Source organism: Leopardus geoffroyi, chromosome B1 (genome assembly GCF_018350155.1).
Source record: "Leopardus geoffroyi isolate Oge1 chromosome B1, O.geoffroyi_Oge1_pat1.0, whole genome shotgun sequence".
NCBI lineage: Eukaryota > Metazoa > Chordata > Mammalia > Carnivora > Felidae > Leopardus > Leopardus geoffroyi.
This window is the reverse complement of record NC_059327.1, coordinates 43,260,145-43,276,284: the sequence shown is the minus strand read 5'-3', so window position 1 is coordinate 43,276,284 and position 16,140 is coordinate 43,260,145. Positions and strand designations below refer to the sequence as shown.

Genomic DNA, 16,140 nt, shown 5'->3' with positions numbered 1-16,140 from the left:
AACTCATTAAGTGAATTTGGGTTTTGTCAAATGCTTTTTTTATATCAGTTGTTTTAGTCATATGATTTTTTTTTCTTCATTCTGTTGATACGATGGGTTGTATGTACTGATGCTTGAATGATGAACCAGCTTTGCATACTTGCAATAAATTCCAGTTGGTTGGCATGTATAATTCTTTTCATACATTGTTGGATTCTATTGCCTAACATTTTGTTGAATATTTTTGAATTTATGTTTATTAGAGATATTGGTCTATAATTTTCCTTTCTTGTAATGTCTCTGAGTTTGGTATTAGAGTAATACTGGCCTCATAGAATAAATTAGGAAGTGTCACATATTAATTTTGTGAGAGTTTTGTGTGGGGTGAAGGCAGTATGAGTTTCTCCTGGATTTTGTCCTAGTTGCTTCTTCTCTTGGCTAATTTTAATTTGTATCATTTCCATATAATAAGCCATAATTGTGAGTTAACAGCTTTCAGTGAGTTCTGTGAGTCCTTCTGGTAAATTATCAAACCTGAGAGTGGTTTTGGAAATCCACTGAACTTGTATTTGTTTGGTGTAAGAAGTGAGGAGTTTTGGAGACTGTTCTAACTTTGCAGTAGGCCTAAACTCTACACACCTTTTCTCCACCAGGATTACTGAGGTATGATTAACAAATAAAAATTGTATTTTTTAAGGTGTTCAACATGATGGTTTTGATATATGTATACCTTCTGAAATGATTACTGCAATCAAACTAATTAATATATCCATTACCATTTTTTGTATGTGTTGAGAACAATTGATCTATCCTCTTAGCAAATTTCAAGCATATAACATAATATTATGGTCATCATGCTATACAGTAGCATGAAAATTTATACTTTTTGAACAATATCTCCCCTTTCCCCCCATCTTCCAGACACTATTTACCACCATTCTACTCTCTATTACTATTCTCTAATTTCTGAAAAAAGTTATTTCATACATTTTTCCTAGTTTTCTAGTTGATTGAGAGTTTCTGGGGTACTAGTGCTCTGTTCTGACCTGACGTGAAAGTCTTATTTTAGTATTTTATTTGTTTAGAGATGCAAAACTATAAATGTTGACAGCATTCATATTTGTCCCCAAAACTGAAAAAATAAGCCCAGTGAATATAGTTCTTGCAAAAGTTTATATTATTATCATAATGTATTTTTACTTGTGTATTCTACTAATTCTACTTATTCTACTAATAGCAATGTGGAAAGTCTAGCTGTTGTAATTTTCAAACTTGTACACTGAAATCAGGAGCACGGTGTGGTCATGGATTATGCTGCAAGAACTGTCAAGTAAGATTTAAGTATTAATATCTTCCAAGTATATAATGAATCATGTCTTAGATACCTTAGTACATTTAGACCTATGGCAGTAAGTAAAAATAAGTGAACTTTTTGAAACTAATATTACACTTTATGTTAACTAACTGGAATTTGAATAAAGGGTTAAAAATAAATGAACTTTCAAATAAAAAGATACTAAATTCAGGATCAGATTTCTGATTTTGTGAACCTTAGTTGCGTATTCAGGTTTCCTTCTTATGGCCATTATTTTGCCATAATATTTATGCTGATGTTCTTAAGCCTTGATTGAGAGCTACCATAAAATTATTCAATATAGATCTCCATTAAAAGGGACTTTTATTCTATCCAATATTTATATTTTTATAAGTAAAAATATTGTTACTAGTTGTGATAGGTAGCTCTAGGTATGTAACTGAAAGACACAGCAGTTTCCCATAAATATATAAATAATGAAACTCAGTAGAAGTAGCATTTTCCAAATGCTACATTAGCACAAAGTTTAAACTGCAAACTTAACCATTTATTGAAAGATCATTTGATTTAAAGATCACACACTAGTTTATATGTAGAAGATGTTGACTCTTGTCCTGTGTTTTCCTTATTAGCTCCTCCAATATATTTATAACAAATTTGTCATATGAGAATTCGTCTATTACCTACTATGGGTTCTGCATTCTTGATTATCCTTGACTGATGCAGTTTTATGTTATTTTTTTCTAGAATCTTATCATGTGGTTACATTCTTACCTCTGTGATCTTTTTAGTGTCAACTTGAAGTCATGAATTAAGATGTATGAAATAGATGCCCATTTAAGAGTGTTTCAGAATTCTGTATTTGAAAGTGTTAATTACCTATAGGATAATTCAAGAGAAAGATTAATTATTTAATTAATACAATTAATTTTGGGGTGCCTGGGTGGCTCAATTGGTTAAGCATCTGACTCTTGATTTGGGGTCAGGTCATGATCTCACAGTTCGTGGTTTCAAACCCTGTGTAGTGCTCTGTACTGGTGGTGTGGAGCCTGCTTGGGATTCTTTCTCTCCCTCTCTGTTTGTGCCTCCTTTGCTCATGTTGTTTCTAAAAATAAATAAACATGAAAAAATTAAAAAAATATATAACTAATTTTGAAATAGAACAGTTTTGAAATAAATATTGATAAACACAACAATCTTAAATGTAATGTTTTATTTTTTGTATTTTAATTTATATTAGATTGAAAGACAAGGTGTTGTATGTAGGAAAGCAAGACATCATGAATGTGATATTGCTGAGTTTTGTAATGGAAGCTCACCAGAATGTCAACCTGATATGACTATACACAATGGACATGTATGTAAACAAAAATATGTGTGTTATGATGGAGTCTGCCAGGATACAGATGCACGGTGTGAGGTCACATTTGGAAAAGGTAATATTGTTTTGTAACGTCTACATAGTTTGTCCTTAATATTTTTATTAACATTATCAAAACAATTGGCAAATATATAATTATACATGCATATTATATTTATATATAGTTATAATATATGTACATATACATTTTATAATTCTGTATTACATATATGTATGTATAATTTAAATTCTATCTATATGTTTAAATTATTTATTCAGTTTAACATCTACATTTTTATTTTTTCAAACTTTATTAAGATATAACTGACAAAGATACATATTTAAGGTATATGAGTTGATATTTTGCTAAAATAATTTTATGAAATAATTTTGAAATAATTTTGTGAAATAATTGCCACAATCAAGGTACTTAATGTATTAGTTATGTCTATATGCTGAGAAATGAAATTGCTTCATCATAATATAGTTCATTTTTAATTTTTGAGGAGTCTGTATATAGTTTTCCATAACTGCTGTACCAACTTCATTCCCAACAACAATGTACAAAGGCTCCCCTTTTTCCACTTGCCAGCACTTGTAATTTTTTTCTTTTTTATAATACCTGTCTAAAAGGTGTGAGTTGTGGTTTTGATTTACATTTTTCTGATGATTAGTGATGTTGAGCACCTTTTCATATATCTGATGGTCATTTGTATGTCTTCTTTTGAGAAATGTCTATTTAGGTCTTTTGCTCTTTTTACATCTCTATTTGTTTTTGCGATTAAGTTGTATGAGTTATCACATATTTTGTAGATTAACTTTATCAGCTACATCTTTTGAAACTATTTCTCCTGCAGGTCTCATTTTCACTCTCTTGAGTGTTTTCTTTATTAAGAAGTTTTTAGTTGGATGCAGTTCCACTTGTCTACTTTTGTTTTTGCTGCCTGTGATCCCTTGTCATATCTAAAATACTATTTTCTAGACCAATGTTCAGGAGCTTTTCCCATTTTCTTCTAGTAGTTTTACGGTTTCAGGTCTTAAGTATAAGTCCATCCAGACCCTCATCCCCAGTCTGCAGCTTTATTGAGATATAATTGACATATAACATTGTGTCATTTTAAAGTGTATACCATGTTGATTTGATATGCTTATAATTGCAAAATGATTACCACCATATTGTTAGCTAACACCTCCAACATGTCACATAATTACCATTTCCTTTTTGTAGTGAGAACATTAAAATCTTCTCTTCTAATTACTTTCAAGTATATAATACAGCATTAAGTATAAACATCATGTTGTTCATTAGATCCCCGGAACTTATTCATCTTAAAGCTAGAAATTTGTCCCCTTTGACAAACATCTCTCCCTTTCCCCCACCTCCCAGCTTGTAGTAATCACAACTGTACTCTCCATTTCTATGAGTTCAGTTTTTTTTAAGTGATTTCGCATGTAAGTAATATTATAGAGCATTTGTCTTTCCTTGCCTGACTTATTTCCCATAGCATAATGCCAAAAGTTTATCCATTTGGTGAAGATGGCTTCTTCCTCATGACTGAATAAAATTTCACTTTATATAAATACTATATTTTCTTTACCTATCCATCATTGACAGACACTTAGATTATTTCCATATCTTGCCTATTGTGAATAATGCTGATATAAACATGAGTGTGCAGATACCTATTCAAAATCCTGTTTTCATTTCCTTTGGACATGAACTGGATTAGAAATGGGTTGCTGGATCATATTGTAGTTCTACTTTTAACTTGTTGAGGAACCTACATACTGCCTAATCATGGTGGTTGTACCAATTTACCTTTTCACCAACAGTGCATAAGTGTTTCATTTTCCCCACATCTTTTTTTTTAATTTTTTTTTCAACGTTTATTTATTTTTGGGACAGAGAGAGACAGAGCATGAACAGGGGAGGGGCAGAGAGAGGGAGACACAGAATCGGAAACAGGCTCCAGGCTCTGAGCCATCAGCCCAGAGCCCGACGTGGGGCTCGAACTCACAGTCCGCGAGATCGTGACCTGGCTGAAGCCGGACGCTTAACCGACTGCGCCACCCAGGCGCCCTCATTTTCCCCACATCTTCACCAACATTTGTTATTTCTTGAGTTTTTGATGACAGCCATTTTAATAGATGTAAGGAGTTATCTCATTGTGGATTTGGTTTTCATTTCTCTGATATTAGTGATATATTGAGTATATTTCATGTACCTGTTGGCTATTTTTATGTCTTTGAAAATTATTGTATTCCTTTGTTCTTAAATTTTAAATCAAATTACTTGAGTTTTTGTTATTGAGGTTTATGAGTTCTTTATATATTTTTGAAATTTCCCATACCCAGATACATGATTTGCAGATACTCTCTCCCATCCCATAGATTGTCTTCATTTTTTGATTGTTTCTTTTGGTATGCAGGAGCCTTTTAGTTTGATGAAGTCCCACTTATTATTTTTTACTTTTGTTGCTTGTGCTTTGGTATCTTATGTAAAAAGTCATTGCCAAAAACAACGTCCATGTCAATGCTTTTTCCCTATGTTATTTTCTAGAATTTTTATGGTGTCAGTTCTTACATTTAAATCTTTATTTCAAGTTAATTTTTGTGAGTTGTGTCAGCTAGGGGTTTAATTCTTTTGCATATGAATATCGTGTTTTCCCAGTGTCATTTATGGAATAGATTCTCCTTTCCCCATTGAGTATTCTTGGCTCCCTCATCCAATATTAGTTGAGCATATACATGGAGTTTGGTTCAAGGCTCTCTGTTTTGTTCCATTAGTCTGTGTCTATTCTTATACCAGTACCATACTGTTAAAATTATTACAGCTTTGGAGTATAAGTGAAATCAGGAATTGTGTTCCTCTAGTTTTATTTTGTCTCAGGATTGCTTTGGCTTCTCAAAATCCCTGTGGGTCCATACAAATTTTAGGATTTTTTTTTTCTATTTCTATGAAAAATGCCATTGGAATTTTGATATAAATTGCATTGAAACTATAGATGGTATTGGGTAGTATTGACATTTTAACACTATTAATTTGTCTGATTCATGAACACAGGATAGCTTTCCTTTGTATCTTACTAGATTTTTTCATGAAAGTCTTGTAGTTTTCAGAGTACAGACCTCAAACTTACTTGGTTAAATTTATTTTAAAGTATTTTATTGATTTTGATGTTGGTGAGAATGGTATTATTATCTTTATTTCTTTCTCATCTGTTTTGTTGTTAGTGTATAGAAATTCAAATGATTTCTATATGTTGATTTTGTAACCTGAAAATTTATCGAATTTATTAGTTCTAACACCTTTTTGATGGGGTCTTTAGGACTTTCTCTATATAAGATTATATTTTCTGCAAAGAAAGTTTTACTTCTTCCTTTTCAGTTTGGATGCCCTTTATTTATTTTTCTTCCCTGACAGCTCTCACTATGACTTCTAGTACTATTTTGAGTAGGAGTGGTATGAATGAGCACCTTTGTCTTTTTCCTGATCTTAGGGGAAAAGCTTTCAACCTTTCCAATTGTGTCTGATGGTGGCTGTGGTTTATTATATGTGGCATTTATTGTGTTAAGGTATGTTCCTTCTGTACTCAATTTGTTGATTATTTTTTATCATGAAAGGATGTTGTATTTTGTTAAATGCTTTTTCTATATTTTTTAAGAGGATTTTCTGATCTTTTATCGTTCATTCTGTTAATGTGGTGTATTACATTTATTGATATGCATATGTTGAACTATCTTTGCATTCCAGAGATAAATACCATTTGAGTATGGTGTTTGGTACCTTTTTAAAAAATATAATTTATTGTCAAATTGTCTTACATACAATACCCAGTGCTTATCCCAACAGGTGTCCTCCTCAATGCCCATTATCCACTTTCCCATCTGCCCTACCCCCCACCAACTCAGTTTTTTTCTCTGTATTTAAGAGTATCTTATGGTTTGCCTCCCTCCCTCTCTTTTTATAACTTTTTCCCCCTTTCTCTTTCCCCATGGTCTTCTCTGAAGTTTCTAAAGATCCACATATGAGTGAAAACACATGATATCTGTCTTTCTCTGACTATTTCACTTAGCATAATACCCTCCAGTTCCATCATGTTGCTGCAATGGCATGATTTTATTCTTTCTCATTACTAAGTACTATTCCATTGTATATATGAACCACATCTTCCTTATCGATTCATCAGTTGATGGACATTTAGGGTCTTTCCATAATTTGGCTATAATTGAAAGCACTGCTATAAACATTGGGGTACATGTGCCCCTATACATCAGCACTCCTGTATCCCTTGGGTAAATTGGCTAACTAGCAGTGTTATTGCTGGGTCATAGGGTAGTTCTATTTTTAATTTTTTGAGGAACTTCCACACTGTTTTCCAGAGCGGCTGCACCAGTTTGCATTCCCACCAACAGTGTAAGAGGGTTCCTGTTTCTCCACATCCTCACCAGCATCTGTTGTTTCCTGAGTTGTTCATTTTAGCCACTCTGACTGGTGTGAGGTGGTAGCTCAGTGTGGTTTTGATTTGTATTTCCCTGATGATGAGTGACATTGAGCATTGTTTCATATGTCTGTGGGCCATCTGGATGTCTTCTTTGGAAAAGTGTCTATTCATGTCTTCTGCCCATTTCTTCACTGGATTATTTGTTTTTTGGATGTTGATTTTGATAAATTCTTTATAGATTGTGGATACTAGCCCTTTATCTGATATGTCATTTGCAAATACCTTTTCCCATTCCGTTGGTTTCCTTTTAGTTTTGTTGATTGTTTCCTTTGTAGTGCAGAAGTTCTTTATCTTGATGAGGTCCCAATAGTTCACTTTTGCCTTTAATTCCCTTGCCTTTGGAGATGTGTCAAGTAAGAAATTGCTGCGGCTGAGGTCAAAGAGGTTTTTTCCTGCTTTCTCCTCTAGGGTTTTGATGGTTTCCTTGTCTCACATTTAGGTCTTTCATCCATTTTGAGTTTATTTTTTGTGTATTGTGTAAGAAAGTGGTCTAGTTTCATTATTCTGCATGTTGCTGTCCAGTTGTCCCATCATCATCTTTATTCCATTGCATATTCTTTCCTGCTTTTTTGCTAAAGAGACTGTCTTTGATCCATTGGATACTCTTTCCTGCTTTGTCAAAGATTAGTTGGCTATACATTTGTGGATCTATTTCTGGTTCTCTATTCTATTTCATTGGTCTATGTGTCTGTTTTTGTGCCAGTACCATAATGTTTTTTTTTTTTTTTCAACGTTTATTTATTTTTGGGACAGAGAGAGACAGAGCATGAACGGGGGAGGGGCAGAGAGAGAGGGAGACACAGAATCTGAAACAGGCTCCAGGCTCTGAGCTGTCAGCACAGAGCCCGACGCGGGGCTCGAACTCACGGACCGCGAGATCGTGACCTGGCTGAAGTCGGACGCTTAACCGACTGCGCCACCCAGGCGCCCCCCATAATGTTTTGATGATTACAGCTTTGTAGTAGAGGCTAAAGTCTGGGTTTGTGATGCCTCCTGCTTTGGTTTTCTTCTTCAGTATTACTTTGGCTATTTGGGGTCTTTTGTTGTTCCATACAGATTTTAGGATTGCTTGTTCTAGCTTTGAGAAGAATGCTGGTGCAATTTTTACTGGGATTTCATTGAGTGTGTAGATTACTTTGGATAATATTGACATTTTAACTATTTATTCTTCCAATCCATGAGCATGGAATGCTTTTCCATTTATTTGTGTCATCTTCAATTTGCTTCATAAGCTTTCTGTAGTTTTCAGCATACAGATCTTTTACATCTTTGGTTAGGTTTATTCCTAGGTATTTTATGGTTCTTTGTGCAGTTGTGAATGGGATCAGTTTCTTTATTTCTCTTTCTGTTCTTTCATTATTGGTGTATAAAAATGCAACTGATTTTTGTACATTGATTTTGTACCCCGTGACTTTGCTGAATTCATGTATCAGTTCTAGCAGTCTTTTGGTGGAGTCTGTCAGGTTTTCTGTGTAGAGTATCATGTCGTCTGCAAAAAGTGAAAGTTTGACTTCTTCTTTGCCAATTTGGATGCCTCTTATTTCATTTTGTTGTTTGATTGCTGATGCTAGGACTTCCAACACTATGTTAAACAACAGTGGTGAGAGTGGACATCCCTGTCATGTTCCTGATCTCAGGGGGAAAGCTCTCAGTTTTTCCCAATTGAGGATATTAGCTGTGGACTTTTCATATATGGCTTTAATGATGTTTAAGTATGTTCTTTCTATCCCGACTTTCTTGAGGGTTTTTATTAAGAAAGGGTGCTATATTTTGTCAAATGCTTTTTCTGCATCTATTGACAGGATCATATGGTTCTTATCCTTTCTTTTGATGTGTCACATTGATTGATTTGCGAATATTGAACCAGCCCAGGAATCCCATTTGGTCATGGTGAATAATTCTTTTTGTATGTAGTTGAATTCAATTTGCTAGTATCTTGTTGAGAATTTTTGCATCCATGTTCATCAGGGATATTGGCCTGTGGTTCTCCTTTTTTGTGGGGTCCCTGTCTGGTTTGGGAATCAAGGTAGTGCTGGCTTCATAGTATGATTACGGAAGTTTTCTTCCATTTTTATTTTTTGGACCAGCTTGAGAAGGATAGATATTAACTATGCTTTAAATGTCTGGTAGAATTCCCCAGGGAAACCATCTAGTCCTGGACTCTTATTTGTTGGGAGATTTTTGATAACTGATTCAATTTCTTTACTAGTTATGGGTCTGTTCAAATTTTCTATTTCTTCCCCTTTGAGTTTTGGTAGTGTGTGGGTGATTAGGAACTTGTCCTTTCTTCCAGGTTGTCCAGTTTGTTGGCATATAATTTTTCATAGTATTCTCTGATAATTGCTTATATTTCAAGGGATTAGTTGTAATAAATCCATTTTCATTCATGATTTTATCTATTTGGGTCCTCTGAGAAGCCTGGCTAGAAGTTTATCAATTTTGTTTATTTTTTCAAAAAACCAACTCTTGGTTTCATTGATCTGTTCTACTGTTTTGTTTTTTGTTTTTGTTTTTGGATTCTATATTGCTTATTTCTGCTCTGGTCTTTATTATTTCTCTTCTTCTGCTGGCTTTGGGGTTTCTTTGTTGTTCGGCTTGTAGTTCCTTTAGGTGTGTTGTTAGATTCTGTATTTGGGATTTTTCTTGTGTCTTGACATAGGTCTGGATTGCAATGCATTTTCCTCTTAGGACTGCCTTTACTGCATCCCAAAGGGTTTGGATTGTTGTGTTTTCATTTTCGTTTGTTTCCATATATTTTTTGATTTCTTCAATTGCATGGTTGACCCATTTGTTCTTTAGTAGGATGTTCTTTAACATCCATGCATTTGGAGGTTTTTCAGACTTTTTCCTGTGGTTGATTTCAAGTTTCATAGCATTCTGATCTGAAGGTGTGCATGGTATGGTCTCAGTTCTTTTATATTTATTGAGGGGTGTTTTGTGACCCAGTATGTGATCTATCTTGGAGAATGTTCCATGTGCATTCGAGATGAATGCTTATTCTGCTGCTTTGGGATGAAAAGTTCAATATATATGTCTGTTAAGTCCATCTGGTTCAGTGTATCATTCAGGGCCATTGTTTCTTTATTGACTTTCTGTCTAGATGATCTGTCCATTGTTGTAAGTGGAGTATTAAAGTCCCCTGTAATTACCACATTCTTACCTATAAGATCGCTTATGTTTGTGATTAATTGTTTTATATATTTGGGTGCTTCCAAATTGTTAGCTCTTCTTGATGGATAGACCCCATAATTACTATAAAGTGCCCTTCTTCATCTCTTGTTACAGCCTTTAGTTTAAAATCTAGTTATCTTATAGAAGTATGGCCACTCCAGCTTTCTTTTGACTTCCAGTAGCATGATAGATGGTTCTCAATTCCCTCACTTTCATTCTGAAGGTGTCCTCAGGTCTAAAATGGGTCTCTTGTAGACAGAAAATAAATGGGTCTTATTTTTTAATCCATTCTGATACACTATATTTTTTTTATTGGAGCATTGAGTCCATTTACATTGTGTTATTATTGAAAGACATGGGTTTAGAGTCATTGTGTTATCTGTAGGTTTCATGCTTGTAGTGATGTCTCTTGTCCTTTGTGGTCCTTGCAACATTTCACTCACAGAGTCCCTCTTAGGATCTCTTGTAGGGCTGGTTTAGTGGTGATAAATTCCTTCAGTTTTTGTTGGTTTGGGAAAGCCTTTATCTCTCCTTCTATTCTGAATGACAGGCTTGCTGGATAAAGGACTTTTGGCTGCATATTTTTCCTGTTCATCACATTGAAGATTTCCTGCCATTCCTTTCTGGCCTGCCACGTTTCGGTAGATAGGTCTGCTACTTTCCGTATGTGTCTACCCTTGTATGTTAAGGCCCGTTTATCCCTAGCTGCTTTCAAAATTCTCCCTTTATCTTTGTATTTTGCCAGTTTCACTATGATATGTCGTCCAGAAGATCGATTCAAGTTACATCTGAAGGGAGTTCTCTGTGCCTTCTGGATTTCATTATCCATTTCCTTCCCCATATTGGGGAAGTTCCCAGCTATGATTTGTTCAAGTATATTTTGGCCTTTTCTCTCTCTTTTCTTCTTCTGGAATTCCTATGATATGGATATTGTTCTGTTTCATTGAATCACTTTGTTCTAAAATTCTCCCCTCATGATCCAGATTTAAAAATTTTTTTTTCTCAGCTTCCTCTTTTTCCATAATTTTATCTTCTATTTCACCTATTCTCCCCTCTTCCTCTTTAATCCTCGCTGTGACCACCTCCATTTTATTTTGCACCTCATTTATAGCATTTTTAATTCATCATTACTATTTTTATTTCCTTGATCTCTGCAGCAATAGATTCTCACTGTCTTCTATGCTTTTTTTTCAAGCCCAGCGATTAATCTTATGACTATTATTCTAAATTCTTGTTCAGTTATATTGTTTATATCTGTTTTGGTCAATTCTTTAGCTGTCATTTTTTCCTGGAATTTCTTTTGAAGAGAATTCTTCCATTTTTTCATTTTGGCTAGTTTTCTGTCCCTTACGTGTTTTATTTATTTATTTAAAAATTTTTTTTTACATTTATTTATTTTTGATAGAGAGAGACAGAACACAAGTGGGGGAGGGGCAGAGAGAGAAGGAGACACAGAATCCGAAGCAGGCTCCAGGCTCTGAGCTGTCAGCACAGAGCCTGATGAAGGGCTCAAACCCATAAACCACGAGATCATGATCTGAGCTGAAGTTGGATGCTTAACCGACTGAGCCACCCAGGTGCCCTTGTCTCTTACGTGTTTTAAAAGCTTGTTATATGCCCTGCACCTGCGAGCACTACTATATTAAAGAGGGGTCATACACTGTCCTGGGCCTGGACCTTCAGGAGGTATTTTTTTGAGAGTGTTACTTGCTCTCTATTGTTGTGACTTTGGTTATTTTATCTCCCTACGTGTAGTGATGTTTTGGACCCTCTACCAGGTGTGCTTTCATTTTATTCATTGAAGTAACCCTGGAAAAGAAAATAAACAGACAAACAAAAAACAAACAAAACAAAAACACTCAAACACACAAACAAAAACCAAATAAACAACCAGAAACACCAGCTACAAGTAAACAAGAGGGTGGAGGTGTTGCCGATGAAAGAGGCCTTATCCCATACAAAGAGAGAAATGACAGCGGTGGGGAAAAAAGAAAGACTAAAAATTGACTAGAGAAACTATATGGCTTAATCCAGAGAGAGAGAGAGGAAAATAAGAAGGAGGTGGGGAAAAAGGAAAGTAAAATAAAGTTATCCAGACAGAGAAATTATACAGCTTAATCTAGAGAGAGAGAACAGAGAATAAAGAAGGAGGTGTGGAACATGTAACAAGAGGATGGATTAAATATGTCTGCTTAAAGAAACCCACAGCCAGACTAGAGGAGAGAAGAGATAAGAATGAGACAAGGAAGGAAGAATGAATCTATATAATAAAAACTGTCAGAATTAAATCAGGCAATGCAGCAGTGCTGGTCTGGAGCAGGGGCTGTCTGGTTCATCAGCATCTATTCTGCTCCAGTAGATTCGCAGTTACCAGGCGCAGAGGGGCGTGGTTTGGTGTAGGCGGGTCCCGCCTCCACTGTGGGCCCTTCAGAAGGGGCCCTGTGGGCCCTGAGACCCCACCTCAGTGGTGGTGGGGAGAAAAATGGCAATCCCCCAGTCTCTCCTCCACGGATTTGGTGTCCCATGCCACTCTGTTTGAACCATCCTTACTGTGCCACAGGCACAAAGGAGGCGGTTTGTCTCACTCTGCCAACTTGTGTGCCCTGGCGCTTGGTTGGGATTTAAACTCTTGCTCCGCATGCCCCGGTATTGGGGAAGTGCCACTCTGCACCGCCCGATATGTGGCCCCTAGCTGGTGGTTACAGGCAGGCTTTGTCCTGTCCCACAGCACTCCAGGGAGGGAACTGCTTTCTCCTAGTGTGGACTGTGCCCCTGACCTAGCCACCGAGCCCCAGGCTGGCTCCCCTTCTCCCCAGGTGCATGATCAGGGCAGCTGGCCCCAGTCCAGAGAAAGCCCCTCATTTAGAGACTGGATCTTTCTCCATCCCAGTCTGAGATTTTTCTCTTGTCCAGATATAGTCCTTTGCTGCCCAGCTTCTCTTTCTCTTCCCTTTTGTCTTTCTGCAGAAAGGGATCCCTCCCCTCCCTTCGTTTTCTCTCTCCCAGTTCACAATCACACACCTATGGCCCATTAAGTTGTCCAAGTGGGTTCCTGGAAGCACGACTGCCTGTTTTCCTCCCAGACTCTTGGGGTTCAAAGTTCTTTGGCTTCAACATTTCTTTGTTTGAGAGACAAGGGAAGTTTGGATCGCCCTACTTCTCCACCATGTTCTTGTGTTTGGTTCTTTAATGTTCGGTTGAATTCAGTTTGGCAATATTTTGTTGAGAATTTTTACATCTATATTCACGAGAGATGTTGGTCTGTAGTTATTGTTTTTTTCATGTTTATTTATTTATTTTGAGATGCAGCACATAAGCAATGGAGGGGCAGAGAGAGGGAGAGAGAGAGAGAATCCTAAGAAGGCTCTGTGCTGTCAGCATAGAGCCTGATGCAGGGGTCAAACTCATGTACCATGAGATCATGACCTGAGCCAAAATCAAGAGATGGCCACTTAACTGACTGAATGTCACCCAGGCACCCAAGGTCTATAGTTTTCTTTTCTTGTAGTGTTCTCATTTGGCTTTGGTATCAAGATAAAGCTGGCCTCATACAATGAGTGTGGAAATTTTCTCTCATTTTCAGTTTTTTGGAAAAGTTTGAGAATGATTGGCATTAATTCTTCTTTAAGTATTTGGTATAATCCACCAAGGAAACCATATGATTTGGGCTTTTCTGTGTTGGGAAGTTTTTGATTACTAATTCTCTCTCATTACTTATTATTGGTTGGTTCTAATTTTGTATTTTTTTGTGATTTAGTATTGGTTGGTTATGTTTCCAGGAACTTATCCATTTTTTCTAGGTTATCCAATTTGTCGGCATATAATTGTTCTTAATAGTCACTGATGATCCTTTGCATGCTTATGATATCAATTATAATGTCTCTTTAATTATGATTATTTATTTGAATCTTCTTTTTTTCTTAGTCTAGCTAGATATTTGTCAATTTTGGGTGTCTTTTCAAGAAACCAACTCTTATTTTGTTAATCTTTTTGTTTTTCTCATCCTTATTTAACTTATTTCTGCTCTGGTCTTTGTTATTTCTTTCCATCTTCTGATTTGGAGCTTGTTTGTTCTTTTCTTTTTCCTTGACTTGTAGAGAATTAGGTTGTTTGTTTGAGACCTTTCTTTTTTATTATATGGAGGTGTTTATTGCTATAAACTTCCTTCTTACAACTGCTTTGCAGAATTCCATAGATTTTGATATGTTGTTCTTCCATTTTCATTTGTTTCAGGATATTTTTTTTTTTATTTCATGTTTGATTTCTTCTTTGACCCACTGGTTGTTTCAGAGAATGTCCTCTAATTTCCACATATTGGTGAGTTTTCCACCTTTCCTTCTATTATTAATTTTTAGTTTCATACCATTGTTGTTTAAAAAGATACTTTGTATGATTTCAGTCTTCTTAAATTTCTAAGACTTGTTTTATGATGAATCATATGATCTATCCTGGAGAATGTTCTATGCACACTTGAGAAGAATGTGTATTCTGCTGCTGATGAATGAAATACTCTGTATGTGTCTGTTACATACATTTGGTCCTAAGTCTGGTCCTAGTTCAGCTTGTCCTTGTTGATTTTCTGTCTGGATATCTATCCATTGTAGAAAGTGGAATATTTTTTATTATTTTTTAAAGATTTTTAAAATGTTTATTTATTTTTGAGAGAGAGAAAATGTTCAAGCAGGGGAGGGACAGAGAGAGAGGGAGACACAGAATCGCAAGCAGGCTGTAGGCTCTGAGCTGTCAGTGCAGAGCCCGACATGGGACATGAACCCACAAACTGTGAGATAATGACTTGTGCTGAAGTTGGTTGTTTAACCAACTGAGCTACCCAGGCACCCCAGAAAGTGGAATATTTAATGTATTGTTGTCTGTTTCTCCCTTCAATTTTGTTAGTGTTTGCTTATTATATTTAGGTACTCCAATGTTGGGTGCATATATATTTATGATTGTTGTATCTTCTTGATGAATTGACTGCCTTTTCGTGGTATAATGACCTTTTTTTTTTTCTTGTTGCCATTTTTGGCTTAAAGTCAATTTTGTTTGATATAAGTGTAGCTATCTCTGCTTGCTTGTTTTCCACTTGCATGGAAAATCTTTTTCCTTTCCTTTACGTTTGCTTATGTGTGTCCTTATAGATGAAGTGATTCTTTTATGGGCAGCATATACTTGTTTTTTTTACCTGTTCAGCAATTCTGTGTCTTTTGATTAGAAAATTTAGTCCATTTGCATTTGAGTAATTATGGATAGGTAAGGACTTACTAATTCTATCTTGTTAGTTGTTATTTTCCTATTTTGTAGTTTCCTTGTTTCTTCCTCTCTTAATGTCTTCCTTTGTGAATTTGTGATTTTTCATAGTGGTGTGCTTTGGTTCCCTTCTCTTTATCATTTGTGAGTCTACTACAGGTTTTGTTTATGGTTACCATAAGATTTACATAAATATATGTATAACAGCTTATTTTATGCTGATAGCAATTTTGATATTATAAAACCCTACCCATTTCTCCCCTCCTGTTATGCTTATGATGTCACACTTTACATCGTTTTGTAGTGTTTATCCACTAAAAAATTACTACAGCTATTTCTATTTTTAATACATTTTTCCTTTAACCTTTATACTAGAGTTAACACACCACCATATTACAGTTATAGAGTATTATGAATTTGACTGTATCCTTGCCTTTACAAGTGTGTTGTATATTTTCATTTGTGTTCATGTTACTGGTTAGCTTTTTTTCATTTCAGCTCAATAAACTCCTTTTAGCATTTCTTCTAAGGAAGATTTAGTGCTGATCAATTCCCTTAGCTTT

General features: G+C 35.5%; 1 protein-coding gene across 6 annotated transcripts in view; it reads left to right on the top strand.

Annotated features, from left to right (window-relative positions):
* Window positions 1-16,140, top strand: part of ADAM32 (ADAM metallopeptidase domain 32) — a 190,222-nt gene that overhangs the window by 84,059 nt on the left and 90,023 nt on the right. For all 6 annotated transcript variants that reach the window (XR_006707992.1, XR_006707993.1, XR_006707994.1 and 3 more), the window contains 2 exons: window positions 1,217-1,309; window positions 2,535-2,730. Coding sequence is in view for 3 of the 6 variants with exons in the window: in XM_045459841.1 (XP_045315797.1) it covers window positions 1,217-1,309; window positions 2,535-2,730 (289 nt within the window). In the remaining 3 variants the exon portion in view is untranslated. The remainder of the gene's footprint in view (window positions 1-1,216; window positions 1,310-2,534; window positions 2,731-16,140) is intronic.